The sequence below is a fragment of the Euwallacea similis genome, chromosome 13 (genome assembly GCF_039881205.1).
Source record: "Euwallacea similis isolate ESF13 chromosome 13, ESF131.1, whole genome shotgun sequence".
In the NCBI taxonomy this organism is placed as follows: Eukaryota; Metazoa; Arthropoda; class Insecta; order Coleoptera; family Curculionidae; genus Euwallacea; species Euwallacea similis.
In genome coordinates, this window is record NC_089621.1 from 2,650,329 (window position 1) to 2,671,894 (window position 21,566).

Consider the following 21,566-nt stretch of genomic DNA (forward strand, 5'->3'; position numbering starts at 1 on the left):
TCAATTTTTATTTTTAGCATCGCTTCATGTAATATCCAGCTGCTTTTTTAAGCTGGAATTGTCGGCTTCAAATTGTGAGATTTGTTGCTTTAATTTTAAGTTTTCGTTGCGTTATTCAGAAGCTCCTTCAGCTCCACTTTTAGAGTCATTATCGGTTAGCACACCAAAAATGGCGTGTTGCGATATTCAAGATTTACAAAATGTCCCCTTAAATTATCCACGGACTGGATATTCACGTCCACATGACCACCCTGAATCGGAAAGGAATAAAAAAAATAAATTATTTTTTATCATATAAGTGACTCTATCCACTTCGTAGAAGTTTCATCAATATCCGCATGGTAACTCTACCAATCACGACCCTGATCTCGAATAAATCCACTGCATCTATCGCAGTAATACTGCTATATATTTCTTCGATTCAAGTCGAGCAAAATGTACTAATTGCTCTTAAATTATTATGGAAGAACTCAAAGACTGTAGTATACACCATACCACGCTAAAACTGTGTGAAGACTTGAAGAACTCTTCACACTACAAAACTTTATTCGAAGATGTGCAGGTACGAACTTTAGTGTAAAAAAATGTCCTAAAAAACGACCTTTTTCCTTTGTGAAGAAACTGGTGTCCACCCCCTATGTTCGCGTGGAAGATTTAAAAAATTCGCTTTTAAAGGCCATGCAGGAGAACGGACTTGAGGCAGAGCTGAAAAACAACATCTACCGATGGGTTAAAATCAAGAAAAAAGACTCCGGCCCCTATGACTCTTTTTTCAGGTGCGTTCTTTCGTATTTCTACCTAGTTCCATTTACTCCACGGTTTTCTACAGAAAAGCGCAAATTCATTGGGACAAACGCATTCACAAGTCTCTAAATTCTATGAGCAGCGAACTTGGCATTAGTCTGGCTAGATTGAGGAGCAACAATGAGAAGGAGGAGCTGGCAAATAAATGGACTGAATTGAGCAACTTTGAAGTGGGTATATGCTTCCAATAGAGAGTTAAAGACTTTAAATTACGCACCATTTGCTTTAGGCAGATATTCACAAATACCGACCAGTTTACGCTCCTAAGGATTTTTTAGAAGTTTTACTTACCCTTAAAGGGCCAGCAAAGGAGAAGTCCAAAAGGTACTGTATCATTGATCATAAATGAGGATCACTTTTGTGGATGTTCTATAGTGACGCACATCGATGGGAATTTGCTCAGCTGCCGTTAAGAGTGAAAAACTTAGGAGATTTGGTAGGAAAAAAATGCTAATTAAAAGTTATAAAATTGTAGAGGGTATTTTCAGAGGAATTTATACATAGAAGTATCCAGAGGTGAACAAATCCTGAACAGTAACAACTTGGGATCAACCAATCAAAATCACGCTCTCTTGGAGAACGAAAGAATCGCATTGGGGGAAAAAATTTTGACTAAAAACTACGCTCCTTTGGCCCAAGAATTCCTCAAGAGAGGCTGTCCAAAGTGCCTGAGATCCAAAATGTGGACTCTCCTTTTGGGCGCAGAAGTCAAATCGGCGGTAAATATCTGGTACTCTAAAGATAGAAAGGTTTTAATGCATACTGAAGCTCGATACGGTGGTAAATGATAAAAGGACCAGGTATTTCCTTCCAGAAAGTTCTCGAAAATCCTAGCGAGTTCTAGATCACGATGGAACACCGCGTATTTACCAACCGTCGCATTATTACATTGCGCATTCTGTGATTAAATGGAACATTTTTTTAAATCACTTTTAAAATCAAAATCATTTTCCGTTTTAGCAAATAGCCCATTTCGAATCGTTGAAACACAATGTTCTTCAATACGATCTTATGATAGATAAGCTTATAATCAAAGACATAAACCTGACGGCCTCGAACGACGACCAGTACTTCGTTTTCGAAGACGTGTTATATCAAGTAGGTGTCGTCTGCATAAATGCTTTGATGCGTCAAATCTTATTTCAGGTAATGTTGTGTTTCTCCAGAGATTCTGAGGTCCTCAAGCAATTGCCTAGTCAACCGGCTTTCATGCAAGTTGGTCTGAAAGGACGGCCTAATACCACAGAAAACACCTTGGTGTTTCCTCCAAGTGGAGTGATACCTTTCCATGGTTTCACCATGTATGGTAAGGTAATCTCCATAAGTTTCTGCGTGCTTAATAATTTGAGGACGCTGTAGCTGCGCCATTTTGCTACCTCTACAACAACTCAGTAGATCTTTACTATGCTTTCCGAGCATATTATCTGAGATACTGGCACCGCCTCCACAGAGTCTGCGCAAGTGCTCAAGGTATCGTTGCTCTATGTCTGCAATTTGAGAAACTGTTGCAATGTTACGAACCCAACTTATGGCACCATTTCAAGAAGTGCAGAATTCATCCGTGAGTAATGGTTAAAAGTTGTAACACCAACTGAGGGTAGGTTTTAGACTAAGGGTGGTAATCAAATGGATAATGAGGGCCTTCAGCGGCCATCTACCTCCAGAGCAACTGTTGACTTTATGGGACTTTATCTTGGCCTATGATTCGCTAGAAATCATCCCCTTATTGGCTCTGGCAATAGTGGTTTTCCGTAAAGATAACCTTATGAAAGTGAACACGTTGGCTAACATTGAGGCAGTACTAGCTGATCTCAGCTCTATAGCGGTAGTTCCGCTTTTGCAAATGGCCCTAATAAAGGACAGTTGAGCAACTGTGTTTTTATTTCTTGTCATAATTTCCAGAAAATGGTGACATAACCTCGCATTTTCCATTGCAACAAACTCAAAATGGATGCCGAATAAAACGGGCGCATGCGTTCTTAATGATGAGATTATTGCCGCTTGCATATAGACAAAGGAGCATGAAATGGCCTTGAAGTTTTATAGCAAGGCAACGTCGGTTCGGTTCGGCGATGTTCGGCAAATGCACGGAACTTGGGAAACTCGCTGTAGTTGTAGTTGTAGAGAGTGAATATGCATGGTAACAAAGAGATGAGACGTGAGGGGGGTTTGATGGCACGTAGGTCGAACCTAAAACTGCGCCATCGAGAATAAAGACGGAGATATGGGTGCGGTCTCGGTCTGCTATGGGAAAATGGAAAACGAAAACGCACGAGACAAAGCAGTCTTTTCGAGATTCGCCATATTGATTTTGAATCATTTTCTAGAATAGCATGGCGAAATGATGACGTCATTAGAGGTTTTAATTTTTTGGCGAATAATTTTAGTTTAATTTTTATTTTTACATTTGTTATCTAATTTGAATCAATTTTCTGTTCGTCACTTTTGTTTCAAATTTTAGTCCGATCCTGCCCGATCAGATGTAAAGTAGAGAAGGACGGCATTGCATGCAAGTACCATTGGCGCATATGAAAAAGGATTTAAATTCTCTTTAAATAGAGAATATTATTTTCACGGAGAATATCACTTTACAGGGGACACGAAAGAATAAAAACGGCAGTGGGTACTCCAGGCAAAACTGTTCTACCGATTACTGGGATACGCCATTTTGTATTTGATATCCGCCATTTTGAACAACTAAACCAAAGAATCTAAAGATTTTAAGTAATTGCTTACCTTTACTGAAATAATATTCCGCCATTTTATCAGGGTAATATTTCTTGCTCTTGCTAGATTATTCACTCTCACACCTACTTCTTTCCTGAAATGGAAATTGTGCCATTGTGTACTTTTTGTTGCATTTATTTAATAAATTTAATATTTAGTAAATAAATAAAAAACATGTTATTATAATGTATTTCCGTCAAATGGGTATTGATAATAACAGTTAACTTCTTTTAACATACACAAAATTGGTCATTAAAGATCCCCATTAATGAATGATTTTTTAGGTTGTGACAGATAATCAACGGAATATATGTCAACTCTGAAACTAAAGTTCAGGTTGTGTTTAAACCTTGGAAATATAATTCGGCCTTAATGCAAGATTTTGAGAGCGATGCAAATGATTTGAATATCATGACTGCTTGAATCTGGCTGATCACAACACCTATGCTTGACATGTGATCGGTATCTGTCACTTGACATAGGGGTTTTTAATCTTGGACTGAAGTGCAAATCCATTTAGAGCAATTGGAGTGACTTTTAAACTTAAAGTTAAAATGTGTATAAGCTTATTGCTTTTTGGTTTTTCGTTGTGCAGTCGACGGAAAAATGTAATAAAATTTTATTTTACCATTCCCATACTCACCTGTGTCCGCACCCGCAATAACTTGTCGCCACCTGGCGGAGTTTTCTAGATTGAGATTCGAAACGTTGGAGAGCCGTATTTTATGTATTAATTCGGGACATACGTACCATTTACTATCTCATGTAGTAAAGGATAAATATAGGGTGTTTATTAGAAACGGAGGCCGAGTTGCGTCTTGCGTCGATAAACTGCGGACCAGCAAACAGCAAATGTACCCGCCATGTTACTGAATTACCGTTAGTTACCGCCATCGCCGAGTCCGGCCTTCAAGTGTGATTTGAGTTTTCTCTCTGTGCGGCAAGATTTCCACTAATACGACCCTGTCCGGTGTTCAAGAAAACTCCTCAAATCAGGAAAATTGAATTAATTCTGTGATTTGGCGACTGATTTCAGTGATTTCTTATTTAAACCGGGAAAATTCTGCTCTTGTCGTGTATGATCGGACCCAGGATACTTGATGGCATCTGAAGTGTCATTTCTCAAATTTTCAATTGTTTTTATAAACAACTTCTGAGCAGGGTTAAAGTTTGGTTGAACAATTCTAACCTCAAACATGGAAAAACTTAGTACTGAAACAGGTGAATTACAAGTTTTCTGGTCTCTAAAATGCAATTTTAAGGAATTGTTGTATCATTTTGCAGTAAAAGTGTCCAGCTATGAAACTTCCAGGACTAGAAGGTCTTTAGTTGAAGGAACTAATGAAGACTCGAATGATGGTAAAGCTATTGCCTTGCAAGTTTTCAAACCAAACTTTATTGAAATGTTACCAGCAATACTTATAAATGTGTTTCTTTCAGGCAACGAATTTGCTTCATCGGGCTTTTATGTTAGAGAAAAAACAAATGAGAAGAAAGTTGGTAAGTTTTTCTTCCTTCGAGTGATAACTGGTTATAATTTCTGTTTGTTTTAGAGTCTCCTGGTCCAACTGTTTGCGATGAAGATCATTCAAAAGGTAGGGTATTTTTGGTTGCTTATACAGGGTGTCCTGTTTATTGTAGCGGGGCTTTAATCATATATTTTATGACCAAAAATAGCACCAATTTGCTATATAAGCTATATTCATAAAATGCTTCATTATCGAAATGCAGGATATCAAAATTTCAAATTTTTTTTTCCGCAGCTGAATTCTTAGGTACAGTTGCATATGACTGAAAGAGGTGACAAATAGGGAAACCCTATGAGAGGGAAAAACTTTCTAAATTGAACAAGGAATTCAAGCTCTGAAAAAATTACAGTTAGTGATAGCTGATAAAAAAGTTCAGGGTGCTAGAAGGACCGTGACCCCCCCAAAAAGCTTCACCCTGTACATGTTGTCAACAGTCAACAATTTAAAGACGGGGTATCTAAAAATCTGAAAATTTGACATCGTGAATTTCAGTAATGTAACATTTCTGGGAAATATTTTATATAGCCAACTGGTACCATTTTTAGCTGTAGAATATGTGGTTAAAGTCCTACACACAACCTGGACACTCTGTATAAGGGCTAATCGAGCGAAAGACCAACAAAGCATGGTATTTACCAGCAGCTATCAAAGGATATGTAAAAATTACCAAGATATGACAGCAGTAGGTGCTACCTGATATTGAACCAATCTCCTCACTCAAATAGCCATATAATGTATCATGTTCTCGTAAAAAAAATATATGTAATATCAAATCAAAACCCTTTATTGCCCAAAAGTTGCAAGACCTACCAACGTCAAGCAAAAAGTAAAAGTAAAAACAAGCATTCCCTAACATTATAGAATATTATCTAAAACGTACCTCTTCAGATGCTTTTTAAATAGTTTCATGGAGTTAATTGACTTAAGATTATGTGATATTTTGTTATATAAGTTTGTACGTAAACGGTAGGGGACTTTTCTGAAATAGTGCAGTAGAATAAGGCAGAATATAGATCTCTGTGTTATGTTGAGTATTATGATCATGTATATGTGTTCTATGCGTTTGAGGCAGATTGTTCATTTTTTCTTTTATTTCGTGGGAATAAAATCTGACATAAGTAGGGGTTGTTGAAGTGGTGGAAATGTACCATTCTCAGTTAAAACTAGCGGAGAATAACAGTCACCCTTTATTAAGGGTTTGGCCAAAAACCCTTGTTAACGTTTCAGTGATAAATCTGTTCTTGTCTTCAGAAGCTAGGAAAAAATCGTTATAGAAACGAATATTAACAGAGTAAAATGATAACATATGTGAAACACCCTGAAAATTCCTTGTCTCAATCGCTAAGGAATGGCAATTTTTAACATAAGTCGTATTATAATCAACATTGAATTCCAGGCACTTCAAAATGCGCACACTTACAAACTTATTTGTGGCCCCTAATATAAAAATTAGGTCCATACACAACAACGATCGTCAAAAATTTCTAAGAGGTTCCTTGTTATGTCTTAGCTGCAGTGAGCGAGGCTCTCTTCGATTGGAACCAGCAAGTGCGACATTCTTCTAGAGTCAGATTTTCTAAAAAATCGTTTTTCACCGCCGTTTACAATCGTTTGCACCTTGGGATTTCAAGGCATTTGATGGAATTTAATTGGTTGTCGTAAATTACGAAACGGAGTTGATTGCCTTTCAGGAAACTAGAGACGTTAAAACTAATTTTTTCTTGCAATCTAATCTTTTCAACCACACGCAGAATCCATTTCATCTATTTGAAAACCCTTCCTTGGGTAACTTGGCTTCTTGTGACTAAATTGTATTTAAAAAAAGTTGGGGTCTTGTTTATTTACCAAAACTGATTCACAAACGTAGGTCCTGGGTTCATGATCTTCTGGCGTTGGACTTTGGCGAACTCGAGTGCATGGATGTTATGCATGGCCAGGATTCTGTGAATTGAAACACGTGCTGGCTTCAAATCGTCTGCAGCACTACGAAGAGAAACTAAGTAAGCTAAAATAGTCGCACGCACAATATTTATTTCCTTCGTCAAAAGTTGCAGGTTCCGGTAAACTAGACAGTCTCCGCTTGTAGTTTTGAGCCACAATTAATGAAATTGTGTTATGGTCATGTACTTCCTTTCATCTATTTCTATTATATGTATCTAATAGGGGTACATTTCATTGAACCCTCTGCATGTTCTTGCTACAATTTAGCCACATGATTTATGGAGAACGATAAGTTTCATCAAAACTTCATTCGAATGGCTGTTTTCAGCCATTTAATTAGTTTTCGAGTCACTGTTCTTAAAAACACGCAAACGAATATGGCGGTTCATATCCAACTCATTAAGTATGCCAAAATAATCCATTATTCAGAGACAAGGTACAAAACAGCGATTTTTCGTGAAATGTGACGATTAAGTTTAATTGCCTTTCAACGTATTTGCTAGTATACATAGTGTTCTGTTAAAAAACGCACTTTCAGGCGGCTTAGTACCGAACAGTTTTGGGCCATCCTGTACGAGGTAGAGTCACTTATCACCCTACAAGGGGCAGATTCTTCCAAAATCACCTTCAAAATTTCTGCTTTTTGTGAATTCGAATCGCGATGTAATGACAACTTTCTTAGGTCAAATTTTGAACAAGAACATGAGGGAATTATTTAATATTTCAAAAAACGCTAGAGGTAGGTATAGGAATTATTAAGCACAAATGATCGAAAAGAAATAGCGAACCAAACGGTGATATAATATACAGGGTGTCCCATTTAATAAATATTTAATAAAACATCGGAGTAGCTGCTACTTTTTATATAGCTGGCAACGTCGCATTGTTAAGTGTTTTAGGTGGATAGAGCAAGATCGATTATCTACATTTTCAAATTGCCAGAAATATTATGTGTCGCGTCTGCCGTAATCGTCTGACCTACTATCGACCGTGAATCACCCTGTATTTGCGTTGGTCACGGTCCTAAAAAGTATATTAATATGTGAATATGTAGACAATATCCACATCGAGACGAAGAGTGTCTGATCCAAGTGCAGAATCTATTACCTTGGAGGTATTTGAGTATAATTATTGCATATTTTGCAAGCATGAGGGTCACATTCACATTAAAAATTAGTCCGCACTAGAAAATCGTTTGTGAACCCGCAAACCTCTATTGTGAAATATATTCTATAACCATTAATAACAATAATAATAATAAACAGAAACGTATTTATTATTGTTGTTATTAATGGTTATACATCAACAAAGGTGCCACAAATAGGTAGCATTTGGTTCATAAAATTCTGCGCATATAATTTGTGCATGGAAAATTTTGGATAATTTTAGACTAATGTGCATTCATGCAATCTGGATGGAGAACTTATGATTTTTCCAAATCGTCCAAATTGCACTAATGCACATTGTCCTAAAATCAGTCCAAAATTCTCAATTTGCGGTTCAACGCACATACTGGTTATATTATATATGTATTTACGATTATACGGTGCGTCCAAGATAAGGATGTCCAGCATGGGGATCTCGTAAACGGTAATAGATGCAAGTCTGTTTCTATTACGGCTTACGACAGAATTTTAGACCGGCGAATTGTACGTTTGCATAAGGCTGCAAAGTTTTTTCTATATTTTGAAACGAGGCCATTTTTTAGACGATTCAGTCTAGTGTTAGCGGGGCAACAAAAGAGATGTTTGTTATACGGAATAAAATAATACTCGGGTGTTCGTTTGTTGCAAAGCCTCGTGAGATACGTGACTTGTGTAGTTGACATTTAGTGAGTGCAAGTGGGTGTCCTGTAGCTGTCATTTAATAAGTGGATTGAGTGTCGTGTAACTGTCATTTAGTGAGAGAAAGTGTGGGTATAGTCAAATACTTCTTTTTCGTGCTCGGAGGTGTGTTCCTCCCTCAAGGCTAAGTAGAACAAGGTCTCCACCCGTGCTCTCTCACGCTAAATTGCAACGTCAAATCGCGGTTTAACATGGGGAAGTGCGATAGGATGTAAAGTCTAAGGCCTTGCAGGGGGCGGGGCTACTCTGAGTGAAGAGAGACGCCGTTAAATGGTCCCACTCGCAGGATGGGGCAATGGGAGTAGAAGATCGGGGTAAGATGTTTGTGGTTTCAATTAAAAGGGGAAATTCTGATTGTTGTTTTTTGGGGTTACAGGTAAGTTTTGGCAGGGCAACGGGAACGACGTAATTGGAAAGACGCCGTTGGCTGAGTGAGATGGGGCAATGGGAGTAGAAGATCGGGGTGAGATGGGTTTGTGGTTTAAATTAAATGGGGAGGTTCTGATTATTGTGTTTTAGGGTCTACAGGTAAGTTTTGGTTTGGAAGATGTTACACGAATACTCGAAAATTAAGGAATTTGTCAAGATTTAAAACAATTTGACAGGTGTCAGGTTCGGGCGTTGTAATTTTCCAAATCGACAAAAAACTTACCAAGGCCGTATTTAGAAGAAAAACGTTGATCATTCTTGACAAACGAATCGTCATAGAATGAAACTAAAACTGTCGTCTTGAAGCCTACAAAAACTGGAATGAAGAGCAATGGAAAAGTGATTTTAGTTTTCACATAGCTCTTACTATAACTCGGGAAAAATAAAAAATTAAATCGAAAATTCCGTTTTCGAATTTCGTTCATTTTTTTAAAATAACAGAAAAACCAAAAACTCTTTTATACATATGTTTACATTACGAAACTACATCTTTGAATGCGCATCTTTTTTCCCATATAATCAAGTCTGTATCGATTACCGTTGATGAGTTCCCCATGCTGGACATCTTTATCTTGGACACTCTGTAAAATATTTCTCGTAATGTAGATTTGATGGCCTACAAAACAAATTTTCTAGTGCGGGCTAATTTTTAGTGTAGATATGCTCCTTATGCTTGTAAAAATGCTAGGGCTTCAAAAACTCAACAAAATAAGGATTTTAGGTCGTAGGAATGGTAGAATTAGAATTTTACCTTTCAGTTATACAAAAGATTGTTTTCCTACGAGCCATGGGCAAAATAGCTTTACCGCACGCTTTTACAAGATGAAAATAACCCTCTACCGCACAGTGCGGTAAAAAGTTTTACCGCATGTGAGTCAAAGTAGGATGTGTCAGGGTCACACTTTGTTGCAGACGTTGTAAGGCTTATTACCTCCTACTTCTGTGATCGTTTCCAATACGTATAATATCGAAATAAAAAGTGCAGGCTTAGCATTTGTCATGAGGTGAGACAGGGCTCTGTTCTTACATAATGACCTTTGCGGCTGTTTGAACAACATTAAATGAGTCCGAATACTTTGATACCCTGAATAAACTATCTGGCAGCATCCCGGATAGTGTATGCTCCTAGTTTGCTTCAGACCAGCTGAGTATTAATGAGATCAAGATCTAATATGTAGTTTTCACCCTGAGATAGTTTGATGGCGCTAAATTGGAGCCAATTTATTTGCTAAAATTTTCCTTGGTCATCGCTTAATATAAATAAATATCTGAAAAATGAATAAAAACGTTTACCCAAATAGGAATTTTCGCGGACTTGTGTCGAAGCCTCGTCGAACATGAGTCCTCGTGTCGCTGCTGATTACGATTTCTTCCATGCTCACATGTCCTATTCTGTCTTATGCTAGTCGCTGTGCGCATGCGGCTAGGGTGTTCGCTGTTGGAGAGAGGTTCATGCGCATCCTTGAGGTTTAGAGAATGTCGTCGTGTTTTTGTTCGACTTTGAATGCTGACTCTTCCGCATGTCTATATTCTGACTTGCTTGGTTTGTGTGAAGAGCAATGTGCGTGAGCAACAGCATGGGCATGACTCAATATCAAAAAATAATTCAGTGACTGCAAATTAAAAAGTTAAAAAATCTAGAGTTGGTTGTGAGAATGGAATTTGCCACGTAGGAGTTTTTAAGAATCTCTGGAGGAAATCGTAAAATTCGAGTTTGTATTAGAGCAATACTTGAAATTCTGAAAAGTTCTTGCGTAGCAATTTTGTAAAATTTCTGGAATATTGTTTTGAAGTAAATTTCCTTGAAAATTTACCACTTTAAAAAAGAATTTTGACCATCTCTGGCAGATTGAAGATTCTTTCTAAAAACCTTAATGTTACTTCAAAACCGAAATTGCTTCGTGCTTAAAAGGTACTAAAATGCCTTTTTTCCTCCCCAAATGGTACTTTATCTCTTGTCGATAATCCTCATGATTTTGGATTTTATGATCTTTGAAGTTCTGAGTCCTCTCAGAAAATTGAAGTGTTTGCCCAATACTTGATTTCGATATTTAGTGTTGAGGAAGGCCCTTATGGGTAACTAAGATTTTTCAAAACCACTTTTCGCGAGGTCTCTAAGTCTGCAATTTCGTGTCAGCAAACGCGGTTCTTCTTTATTTCCAGTCACTTTACTCCCGTCATTACGGTAACTGCTTTATATCCAATTGCGCTGAGAACTCATAAGTCTGAAGCATTACTCAGTTCGGTTTTAACAAGCCCAGAAAATCTCTTTAGGCAGCTTCACGTTTACCAATCTTGAATGCTGTAATGAAAGCACAATAAGGCGGGTTTATACAAAAAAAATGATTTCATAGCTTTTTCAAGACTTATGCTCTCAAGCAATCCGAGGTCAGTCAATGGGCGATTCACGTGCTCGCCTTTAAAAGGTCAATTGCTCGCAATTTGAGTTACGTTTTCGACTTTCTGAAAAACTGGTCTGTAATCCAGTTTAAAACCCTCCGGGTTGATCAAAAAATTTATACAGAGCGATATGCTGGGGACAGGCTTCGAGCATGAATTTAACACTGAGCTTGAACTATGTTCGAGTTCTTGTTCGATCTTTCGATTTACAGTTGATCGCTCGAGATTCGAATGCTGTCGATCAAAGTCTAATCCCAGACGTCACAGATCATATATGGAGCGATCGCAGATCAAATTAAGAGCAATAAGCCGGAAGGGTACAACAGAACAATGAATTTAATTTCATTTAAAAAGTTTATACGCTAATATTTCTCTGTTTAAGTGCAAAAATAAATGGAAAAACCCACAATTTTTCTAATTTTCTGACGCTTTCTTAATTTACGGTTTCTGAAAAGTAAAAAAATAACAATAAATTTGTCATTACTGAAAAATTAATGGAAAGAGGAGGACATTTCTTGGTATTTGACGTAGTGAATTTAGTAATAAAATGAAACTGTTAAAAGCTGTAAGTTTTTTCCTTTGACCGCAAATGCCACAGTGAAATTGTTATCTTTTTCCAATAAGCCAGCCCTGAGGGATCTAAGACGTGAGGGCCATAAGTATTTCACAACTGCGGTGTATATACGATTTTTTCAAAAAGTCGAGGAAACGTACTTTATGGCCATTCAACACACCCAGTATTGTTTTTTTTTAAAGGTAATGGCGAAAAAATAGTATACAAACTTTGACGCTGCAGCTCTGAGTAAATAGTCAAATCTCTTCACAGTAATGAAATACTTTTCACCTTGGTGTGTTATACATACTATACTATTCCTTCTTGCGAATATGAGCGATCTACGGCAGCTATCTGATCTTGAATGAGGCACCTAAAACACATAAAAATATAATTTTTGATTGATAGACAGTAACATGAATAATTTTCTCTCTCTATTGTGATAGGCTCGTAGTAAAACGAAATTTCTGTGTGCTTACAGAAAATGGAATATCAGTCGATACGGACCATTATTCGAGCCTTTTAGAAAATGGAGAAAATTCAATAGAATCGACACATGAAGCTGTAGAGGACCCTCAAGCAGACGATCCCATTATCTCCTCAGAGGTCACTCATAACGGAGCTTGTACGGTTAATGAAACAGTTGATGGGGAAGCCCTACAAGGCTCAGAACCAATAGATATCAACAAGCGGGATGAAGACAAACATTCTACTGAAAGCGACCCTGAGGAGGAGACAAAGCAAGCTGATGGCTGTATTGATCAGGCAAATGACATATCTGAAGATTTACCGGATTCTAACAATGAAGATTATAACGAGAATGAGGAAAATGGAGGTGAAGAAGCGAAATCAAGTACTGAAGAAGCAAATAAGGTTAATGAGAATGCCGAAGAAGAAGAAGAGGATAAAGAGGCTTCCATACAAATGGAAATAAATGCAAATGGAAATTCGGAAGAATGTGAAGATACTCAGGAAAAAGATGACGAGGAAAATCCGGAAATTATCGATTGTGATGAGGGTGAAAATGTTGAAATCAAAGAGAAAAGTGAAGGGGATCTGCAAAGTGAAGGAAAATCCAAGGAAGAGAGTGATAAGTCAGATAGGAAATTGACGGAAGAAACTCTACAAATAGAAAATAAATCAGTTGGAAAAGAAGAATTTAAATCGATAGGAACATCAGTGGAAATTAAAAAGACTAAAGCAGGCTTAGTCAAAAATAGAAGTAATAAACCTGATGTTAAAAATATAGTTACAGATTTAACTAGAGATGAGCCCTCTGCGAAATCAAAAACATCAGAAAAGACTGATAACTGTGTTCAAAAGGAGCATGTGTTGGATACCGGTATACAAAAAATACTCTTACTCTTGCATCAATATTTATCAATAAATTTTTAGGAACTGGTTATCAAGACACAGATGCCGATGAGGATTTTGACCCATCCCTCTTCTGCCCTGATATTTCCATGGATGTTGATGAAGCGGCGGTTGTGGCTAATGAAGGTAGGTTATGGAGAAATTTGTTTCAATTTAAATAGTATAAAATACATGTCATACTACAGCAGAACATGATTTGGATAGTGGAAGTTCAAGTTCTTTGCTGTATGAGCCCATATTTTCAACTTTGGTGGATGAAATGACTGGGGCAGAAGGTAAACTATGTGTATCTTTGGGGGATTGCCAAATAATTATTGCAATTTTTAGTTGAAGTAAATTTAACTCCCATGGAAATGGAACTGAGGCAGAAAATGTATGGTCCAGGTAATGGTTCATGTATGTTTTAGTTTAAGTTTGGTTATATTTGTAATTTTAGACAATCCAGTTCAAGCTTCGAAAGTCCACTGCACAGCTTGTAATGTGCATTTAGGCAGCTCTTTAATTGGAGCCAATAATCGATTTGTTCATCCGTTGTTGAAGGTGTTGATTTGCAAGAATTGTTATCATTTTTATACGAGCGGGGAGTTTGAGAAAGATGAAGACGGGAGCGAGCTCTATTGCAGGTACATGAATGTGACATCATATATGCGTGAACGTGTAAAAACAACCAATGCACCTCTCTATAGTTGCATTCTGTTTCAGATGGTGCGGACAAGGCGGAGAGGTCCTCTGTTGTTCTTCATGTGAATTTGTCTTCTGCAAGGTTAGTCAAACAAAAATCTTTATTTCAACATCGTTAAATTTGTTTTTCAGCGGTGCATTAAAAACAACTTCGGCTTAAAAAAGTTCAAGGAGATAAGGAACAGCGACGATTGGAACTGCTTTCGTTGCGATCCAGGACAATTGTCTAGCCTGAGGGCTTCATGTGCAGAATTCATGGAGTACTACCGCACTGAATTGGCGTAAGTCCTGACTCCACACATCAATAATTGCTTACAAATTCGATTTAACTTAGGCGAGCACACACTTTAGCCGGTACAAATCCAGATCTAATGACTACAGACTACACGAAATGCTGCAGTACTCCGATGGTGAAAAAGGAAGAATCTAATACTCCGGTGGTGCAGAAAGTACGAAGAAAACGGAAAGAAGAAGACCCGGATTATTCACCGATTACTCTAGGGGAGCCACCTGCCAAGGTATGCTGGTGCATGCAAGGTTGATAATACAGATATTATGGATTCAGGCTTACGAGGTCTTGTAATAATTGAAATTTTCATTTTTCTTTTATTTTTGCAGAAACTTTCGACCGGAGAGCAAGGTTATACTACAGTACCAGCTGCAACAGCAATTCGCGCTTTAGCTCCGAAACCAGTTTCAACTCCCTTACGACCCGTTAATCCCTCTGGATTCAGGCCTCAGGTGTGTAGGGTTAAGTTAAAGTAGGTTTCATTTTTTGAGTAATTTCTAAATTTTGCCACTACTAAACTAGATATATTTTTTGTCATCAGGGTGCCCAGGGAGCGGTGTTTAAGGTGGGCAATACAACTTTCAGAAACCAAGCGCCCGGAAATGCAGGTTATACCATCCAAGGTAAAGAGTTATCCAGTTGTTTAGTTTCTCTTTGCATTATAGGCAACTTTATTATTCGTTTAGGTGTAGAAGGTGTTTCTATTTTAGTTGGTTCTATTACATTAAATCCAGGTAGGAATAAAATAATCTCTTTCCTATACGCCAATGTTTACGCCTTTTCGTTATGCCTATTTCTTAAGCTTCAGTTTACCTAAAAATGATACATAGCTTCTCGTATGTGATTTTTCTGTTCCCGTGACTTGTTGTTTTCTGTTCTGGGAGTAAAATGTCATAATCGACGATACCCGTATAACTGGCCGTCTTTTAAGACCTACATAAAGGTAATACATACATGCATATACAGGGTATTCCAAAAATACATCAACAAATTTTACCGGATGGTTGGAAACATCAATACAAACTTTTTTCTAAAATAAACAATATGCCCGTAAATAAGCCGTTCGAGCAGAAAAAATGCCATATGGTTTTGGTCTTTATAATCACTTTTTGTTCGGGTTAGACATTGCTTTATTAATAAATAAACAATGGATTACGGTAACTGTTCAAAACGTTGACCATTTGCTTCAATACCAAGATTGCACCGTCGGTTCATTGACTCGCGCACGCTATGGAATATTCCGGGAATAGCTTCTAGATATGTGCAACTCGCCATTATTCTTGCTAAGAGATCTTCCTCATTACGAAAAGGTGGTTCATAGACCAGAGATTTGAAACCTCAAAAGAAAAAAAAAATTCAACGAAAGACATTATTATCCAACTACATCAAGAATTAATTTAGTTGATATAACTTAAAATATTTTATTTGTTGTACAGCCCTAACGGCGCTTTTGCAGGCATATGTTTATTACAGAAAAAAGTTTGCATTGATGTCCCCACTATTCTTTAAAGTTTGTCGGTATATTTTTGGGAAACTGTATGGACGGGACTAGTATAGAGATGTTGTAAACGCTACTAGATGTAGATTTGTGAAAATGGGAGAATATGGTATCTGTTATTCAACTTGAAGGTATGTGGTCAGATCTTGATGGCTTGGAGTTTGAAAAGTGATTTTTTTGAGGTGTAAAAAACTATATTTCTTGAAAACATCGCAAACGTAATGTTGTTTTCGTTATCATTTCAACGTAACCGAACGCAATTAATTATGTATGGAAGCCCGCCGATGTAAAATGGATTTACTATTTACTTTATAAATATTTGACTATTGACGTGCAAAAAAGCGAATATTGCAATGTTTTTCGCTACAATGAAATTACTCCATTCAATGTGCAACTTTTCTCCCATCTTATTCGTTCAAATCCCTATATCTATTATCGTTTAGAGATCCCCATAACGGCCCTTCTTATATTGGACGATAAGTTTTTATCAAAAATTTCTATAACACTAGTTTACAGAAATTTTGTCCTTGAAATGAAAAATGTTTTTTCTTAGTGACTGAGATGTTTTGAGTTTAAACAAAGTCATGAAAAAATTTCAACACGTCGCATTTCTGAAATATGTTTTATTTTTTATTTATCAGAAATAATGATACAAAACTGTTAAAAAAATTAAAAATAAACTATCTTAGCTTTCTTCTTGTATGCTTTTGTATCTGTGTCTTTTACAATAGACCAGCAATAGTCACCTAACATAGATTGGTCTCAGTATCCCTGATAATTGTACTCAGAAATTTTCGAGTCCTGATGAAAACGCGTGCCTTGCTCGTCGCTGACGTTTCAAAGATTTTCAGAAAAGAAGTCAAGTGTGAGTGCAAGAAATGAATTTTCAGGGACAAATTGACACAAATTCATTGAAAATTATGCAGTAAATCGGCAACTAATTGTTGGTAATTTTCATTTTTTTTCTCACCTAGGAACTCTTGGATAACAAGTCGTAATGAATTTCAAGCAGCTTTTTTCAATATGTGAAAAACTGTTTTCAAATATCTTATCTCTTAACATTTTTTTTTTATTTGGGGTTCGATGAAAACGCCTTCTTTAAGTTTCGCCTCAGAAAGACCAAGAAAAGTAGTGCATAAATGTTTAAAGGCAACATTAGTCTTGTCTAATGACTTGACAAAATTTTTCACTAAATCTAATCTTATGTGAAGCGCCAGTAAAATAATTTTTCTGGGAGTATCAGACATTTATATTAAAATTATTAAAACACGTGAGGAGCCCACACTTTGTCCTGATGAAAGATCGTAATTTTGAAATACCAAAAATAGGCTTCTTTGAGTAATTCCGTTAAGGGATATCCTTTCTTAGATATAATAACTTCACTACAAACGTAACAAAAACGGTCAGGATGTACTTTATATAATCTTTGAAAATAAATACTGTATATTTAATTGAACACTACGCAGTTTCGAAATTTAAGAATAAGTTCAAAACACACTTGTGGGTAGTCGAAAATAGAATGTGTTGATATTTTTAATCTATAACGTGATAAAAATTTAAAAAATATATGTTTGCGTTTAGTTATTGCAACTAAATAAAAAAGTATAAAAATAACTGAAAGGACATAATTTTTTATTTATTTTGTAAACTAGTTTTATTAGTAATTGATAGTCTTACACGTTTGATTTGCTGGAAGTTCTTGAATAATAATTATAAATTATTAAATTGCCATTTGAATGAATTTGATTGAATGACGAATTTTACCACTTCCCCGCTTTTGGCATATTTTCCAATTATTCCCACAAACTTTGCAATTGCAAAATTTTTGCTTACAGGAACAAAATCTGGCACCTCGGAAATAATTACCATCCCATCTTCATCAGGTAATTTCCTTGTAAATTATTGCCCTGCTGAAATCTAAACACATGCTTTAACATTTATTTATAGGAAAAAGCACAACTCCTGGCTACATTAAATTAATTCCCCAATCACGCATGACCCTGACGCGGTTGCAGGGACCTAATAGTACAGGGCCTGGTAAGGGTGTCCGGAATACACAGTATGTCTAAAGAAATATGTGTTTATTATTTTTCAGCAGGTGGCAGTGGTAATATTCGGCCAGGTATTACCCCCGTCCGACCCGCGAATCCACCCGGAGTGATGCCTGCAATGAAGCACGAATGGTTCGAAAAGACTGTTCGAGCTGCAGCGAGAGTCAATTCGAATTTGTCGTACACACTTACACAATTAAATAGGTCAGTTTACCTGTCAAAATACTTCATGTTTTATAAAACATTCACGCAACAAAACTTTTAGACAGCAGTCCCAAGCCGGCAGTGTGGAGGCATTGGCTGTCGTCCACAATAAGTTGCAAGAAGTCCTCAGCACATCTATCAATTCCCTGATTCAAATCAGGAAAAATCTTCGCACCGAATTTATTGCGGGTACAGTATGGTGACAAAACGTAAAGGTTTAGTTGATCACCTATTTTCTGTAGGTATCAAAAATATTAAGTTTCCTCTTAAACCTGCGGCGCCGCCAAAGCCTACCGGGGCTGTAACCGTAAAAGATGATGACGATGTGATTTTTGTCAATCCAACTACAGTAGCCAGTAATAATGTAAAGAAAATCTCCCTGCCACAGGTAATCCGTCTACAATTGCAGCTTATAGCAGCTATAATTTTCAATTTGTAGCTCATAATACCGCCCACTGTGACCCTCACAAGGAAGGTTGTTCCATCCACCTCCTCTAGTAGCATCACTATTAATAAAATCAATAAAACCCCCGCGGCAAGCATCCCTACGAGCAGCCCTCCAGTGAAAGGAAGGGGTTTTTTAAAGGTTAATAATCAAATATTTAATTCACATGGATTTCTCTCAACTTTCTGTGTAGGTCAGATCATTGACAGCCCTTCAGAGCGTGCCTACTGAATGTATTGTCATTCCCGATGATCCCCCAGTTGTTAAAACTTCGCCTAAATCTTTACTCAAGATTCAAAAAGGTAAGTAATGCCCCTTTGACTACCAGATTGGTTATTATTACCTCTTGAAAGCGGAACGGGTTGCCGAGCCGATAGCTAGGAGGAAATCTGGGGAAAAGTCAACAAAAGCTCAAGTGGAACAGCCGAAAAAGTTGTTTAATGTTTTAATGGTATACGATGTGAAGAAACAGCCATCTCCCGAAGTTCAGCAAATGATGAACGCAGTAGTGATGGTGACAAGGTCACCTCAAATTGAAAACATGCTTGAATCCGAAGAAAAAGAGGCCAATTGTACTGTTGAAATTGATTAATTCTCAAGCTACGGTTCCTTAGGAAAACGCTGCCGTAATATGGCGTCAATATTACTTTTGAACATCAATCTCAGTCTTGCCTACCGCTATCCTCTAAGCCGCTACCTAAAAAACTGCATGAATGTAAAATCCACGGGCATCGCTTTATAGCGGCTACTATATGATGGCATCGCTTTCCTAGGAAACCCTGACTTCGGGGTTAAACTGTTGCGATATGCCCTGTATCATAAAATAGTATCAATAATAATATTAATATAATAGTGTTAATGTTATTATAATAATATTATTTATTTTTATTGTTCTTATATATGATACATGTTTATGATTTGTATATTCAGCCATACTGCCGAAGTGCTTTGGTAAATAATCAAAGACAACTTCTGCATTGTCATATAGTCATGGTTGTTTTCCAGTTTTACGAGATGATAATGTTAATTTTCTATTAGTTATATCTTCGCAAGGACGATATTGTTAAAGAGAAGCGCATATGTAATTTGAAAAGAGCTCTTTTTGAGTTTGTGTAAATCCTCGACTTTCTGTCTTGTATACATATTGTACAAATATTTCCTTTGTTTAACTATGAGTCTAGGAAAGTAAAATGGGTAAATACGATTGAATGTTTTATTTATTATGTCTTTACTATGGTAAAAACAAACTTCAACTTAAGTAAATAAATTTATTAACCGTTCACTATAATCACACAAATCTTAAACATAATAATCTGATAATCTTTCTAGAGATAAAATCAGCAAGTTTTCATAACTATAGCAGGTAAATATAAGATTTTCTTGGTTTATACAAATTCACAAATATAAGAGAAATTTACATTTTTTTAAGATACAAAATTAGAAATTACTTCCTCTTATGGTATACTTATAATACAATAATATCCATCTTAACAGTATTATATTTACAGAAACAATCATTGTTCACAGTTAGTGAAACAAGTGGAAGCTTTAAGGGTCCCAACAAAAAGGCATTTGAATGATATGTTCCAACTATTTCACCAAGTGCGACAAAAACCAAAGAATAAATCAAAGCTGGTTCTATGAATTTAATCCCAAGCCAAATGGTACCACTAAGTCCTCCTTATGGTCCACGTTAATGTCATTTATAGCACTTACAGCTGCGTCCAAGGAAGAATTAATCTGCAAACCCCCAAAAATTGTTTTTATGCATACTACTACATTGTCATTTAACCTACTAATGCAACATCTTCAGGACCAATTAGATCAGCTCCCAGTATCTTTTCAGGTTGTGCTACATCTTGTAGGACACAATTTTTCAGTTTTACGGCCAATTGATTCCTATTAGCTCCAAGAACCTGCTGCACCTTTATATTGTATTGTTTTACTCTTTCAAGGTACTCATGCTGCTGCAAGTTATGAGAATCTAGAGCTGCTACATCGATAACATTCCTATGTAAGAGTATTGGTTACAGAGAGAAGAAATAACAGTTTTTGCCTTACGTTGCAGTTTCTTGAAGTATTCTGGTTAATGCAGATTGTTCATCAGTTTTTATAGGCAAATCATTAGAGTTCCTGCTTAGAAGGTCGTCACTAAAATAAAAGAGGTTGAATGTAATGTGTGAGTTTTTGAGGGTTTTAAGGGGATTACCTATTCACTCTTTGAATGTTAATGTTGTTTGATACTGGATCTACTAGCAGGTGCGTTCTCTCATTGGGCTCCCCATTCTACCAGAAGTAAATTAGTAATATTAAAGTGTAACAACACAAAGCAAACTTAAGCTACATGAATATAATTACAATGAGTTTGTTTACCTGTAATGAGCTATCATCTTTGCAAAATAAGTTAAGCAAACTCCAGCAACATCCCATTATTATGAATATTGAAACTCTCGTTTACAGCACTTTTGGAATTACTTACTAATAGTTATCAACTAATATTTGCTATTTAAAATTAAACATTTGTTCATTATTTTCTTTTTACAAAACCAAAATTGATTGTTCCAGGTGTTTTTGTTTTCTTACTTTTTGTTGAACAGACCACAAACGTTTTGAATGCTCTTTCTTGTTTAATAGCAATAAGCTGCATGGATTAGAAAAAGATCGAACATAGACGCCAGTCTCGATGATTAAGTGACGATGACAGGGATTGATTGCGGTGACTGGTGCTGGGTGTAGAACAGTTGGAGTTGAGTGGAGTACAAAATGGTGGGTAGGGTTAGTGTCCCAAGAATATTTA

At 36.7% G+C, this 21,566-nt stretch overlaps 3 protein-coding genes across 6 annotated transcripts; 2 read left to right on the plus strand and 1 right to left on the minus strand.

Moving 5' to 3' along the window:
* The first annotated feature begins 308 nt into the window (after positions 1-308).
* Positions 309-2,671, plus strand: LOC136412977 (TBC1 domain family member 19). The gene is given in 9 exon segments (XM_066396261.1): positions 309-562; positions 619-776; positions 830-974; positions 1,034-1,240; positions 1,293-1,523; positions 1,765-1,902; positions 1,951-2,110; positions 2,164-2,365; positions 2,413-2,671. Coding segments are annotated over 9 exon segments (1,602 nt in total). The 5' UTR covers positions 309-460.
* A 1,674-nt stretch (positions 2,672-4,345) lies between these two features.
* On the plus strand, positions 4,346-19,969 carry ADD1 (ADD domain-containing protein 1). Of its 4 annotated transcripts, none has more exons than XM_066396181.1 (22): positions 4,346-4,752; positions 4,794-4,906; positions 4,972-5,031; positions 5,085-5,126; positions 12,709-13,569; positions 13,623-13,727; positions 13,790-13,876; positions 13,929-13,985; positions 14,038-14,224; positions 14,304-14,364; positions 14,415-14,563; positions 14,617-14,800; positions 14,901-15,023; positions 15,113-15,194; positions 17,905-17,952; positions 18,017-18,106; positions 18,165-18,324; positions 18,386-18,513; positions 18,567-18,712; positions 18,764-18,910; positions 18,963-19,071; positions 19,123-19,969. In XM_066396181.1, exons 2-22 carry the CDS (start codon positions 4,873-4,875, stop codon positions 19,359-19,361), a joined length of 3,099 nt encoding a protein of 1,032 aa, XP_066252278.1. In that variant the 5' UTR covers positions 4,346-4,752; positions 4,794-4,872; the 3' UTR covers positions 19,362-19,969. The 4 variants fall into 4 exon arrangements, with proteins under 4 accessions (XP_066252278.1, XP_066252277.1, XP_066252276.1 ...); XM_066396180.1 differs by having other exon boundaries at positions 4,816-4,890; positions 18,168-18,324; XM_066396179.1 differs by having other exon boundaries at positions 4,347-4,752; positions 4,816-4,890.
* A 54-nt stretch (positions 19,970-20,023) lies between these two features.
* Lamtor1 (Late endosomal/lysosomal adaptor, MAPK and MTOR activator 1) lies at positions 20,024-21,399 on the minus strand. Its single transcript, XM_066396203.1, has 5 exons — positions 21,143-21,399; positions 20,979-21,055; positions 20,831-20,920; positions 20,566-20,779; positions 20,024-20,509 (listed from the first exon to the last, which is right to left on the minus strand). Exons 1-5 carry the CDS (start codon positions 21,197-21,199, stop codon positions 20,408-20,410), a joined length of 540 nt encoding a protein of 179 aa, XP_066252300.1. The 5' UTR covers positions 21,200-21,399; the 3' UTR covers positions 20,024-20,407.
* Between the last annotated feature and the right edge of the window lie 167 nt (positions 21,400-21,566).

What these genes read in the sequence shown, in the direction of transcription:
- ADD1 (XM_066396179.1), top strand. Translation starts at nt 4,728, where the DNA reads ATGGAAAAACTTAGTACTGAAACAG. An exon ending in GGAGCATGTGTTGGATACCG is followed by an intron (nt 13,570 to 13,622) that starts GTATACAAAAAA and finishes ATAAATTTTTAG; the next exon opens with GAACTGGTTATCAAGACACA. An exon ending in TGCAGGTTATACCATCCAAG is followed by an intron (nt 15,195 to 17,904) that starts GTAAAGAGTTAT and finishes TTTTGCTTACAG; the next exon opens with GAACAAAATCTGGCACCTCG.
- Lamtor1 (XM_066396203.1), bottom strand. Translation starts at nt 21,199, where the DNA reads ATGGGATGTTGCTGGAGTTTGCTTAACTTATTTTGCAAAGATGATAGC. An exon ending in AACATTCAAAGAGTGAATAG is followed by an intron (nt 20,921 to 20,978) that starts GTAATCCCCTTA and finishes CTTTTATTTTAG; the next exon opens with TGACGACCTTCTAAGCAGGA. An exon ending in ATACTTCAAGAAACTGCAAC is followed by an intron (nt 20,780 to 20,830) that starts GTAAGGCAAAAA and finishes ACTCTTACATAG; the next exon opens with GAATGTTATCGATGTAGCAG.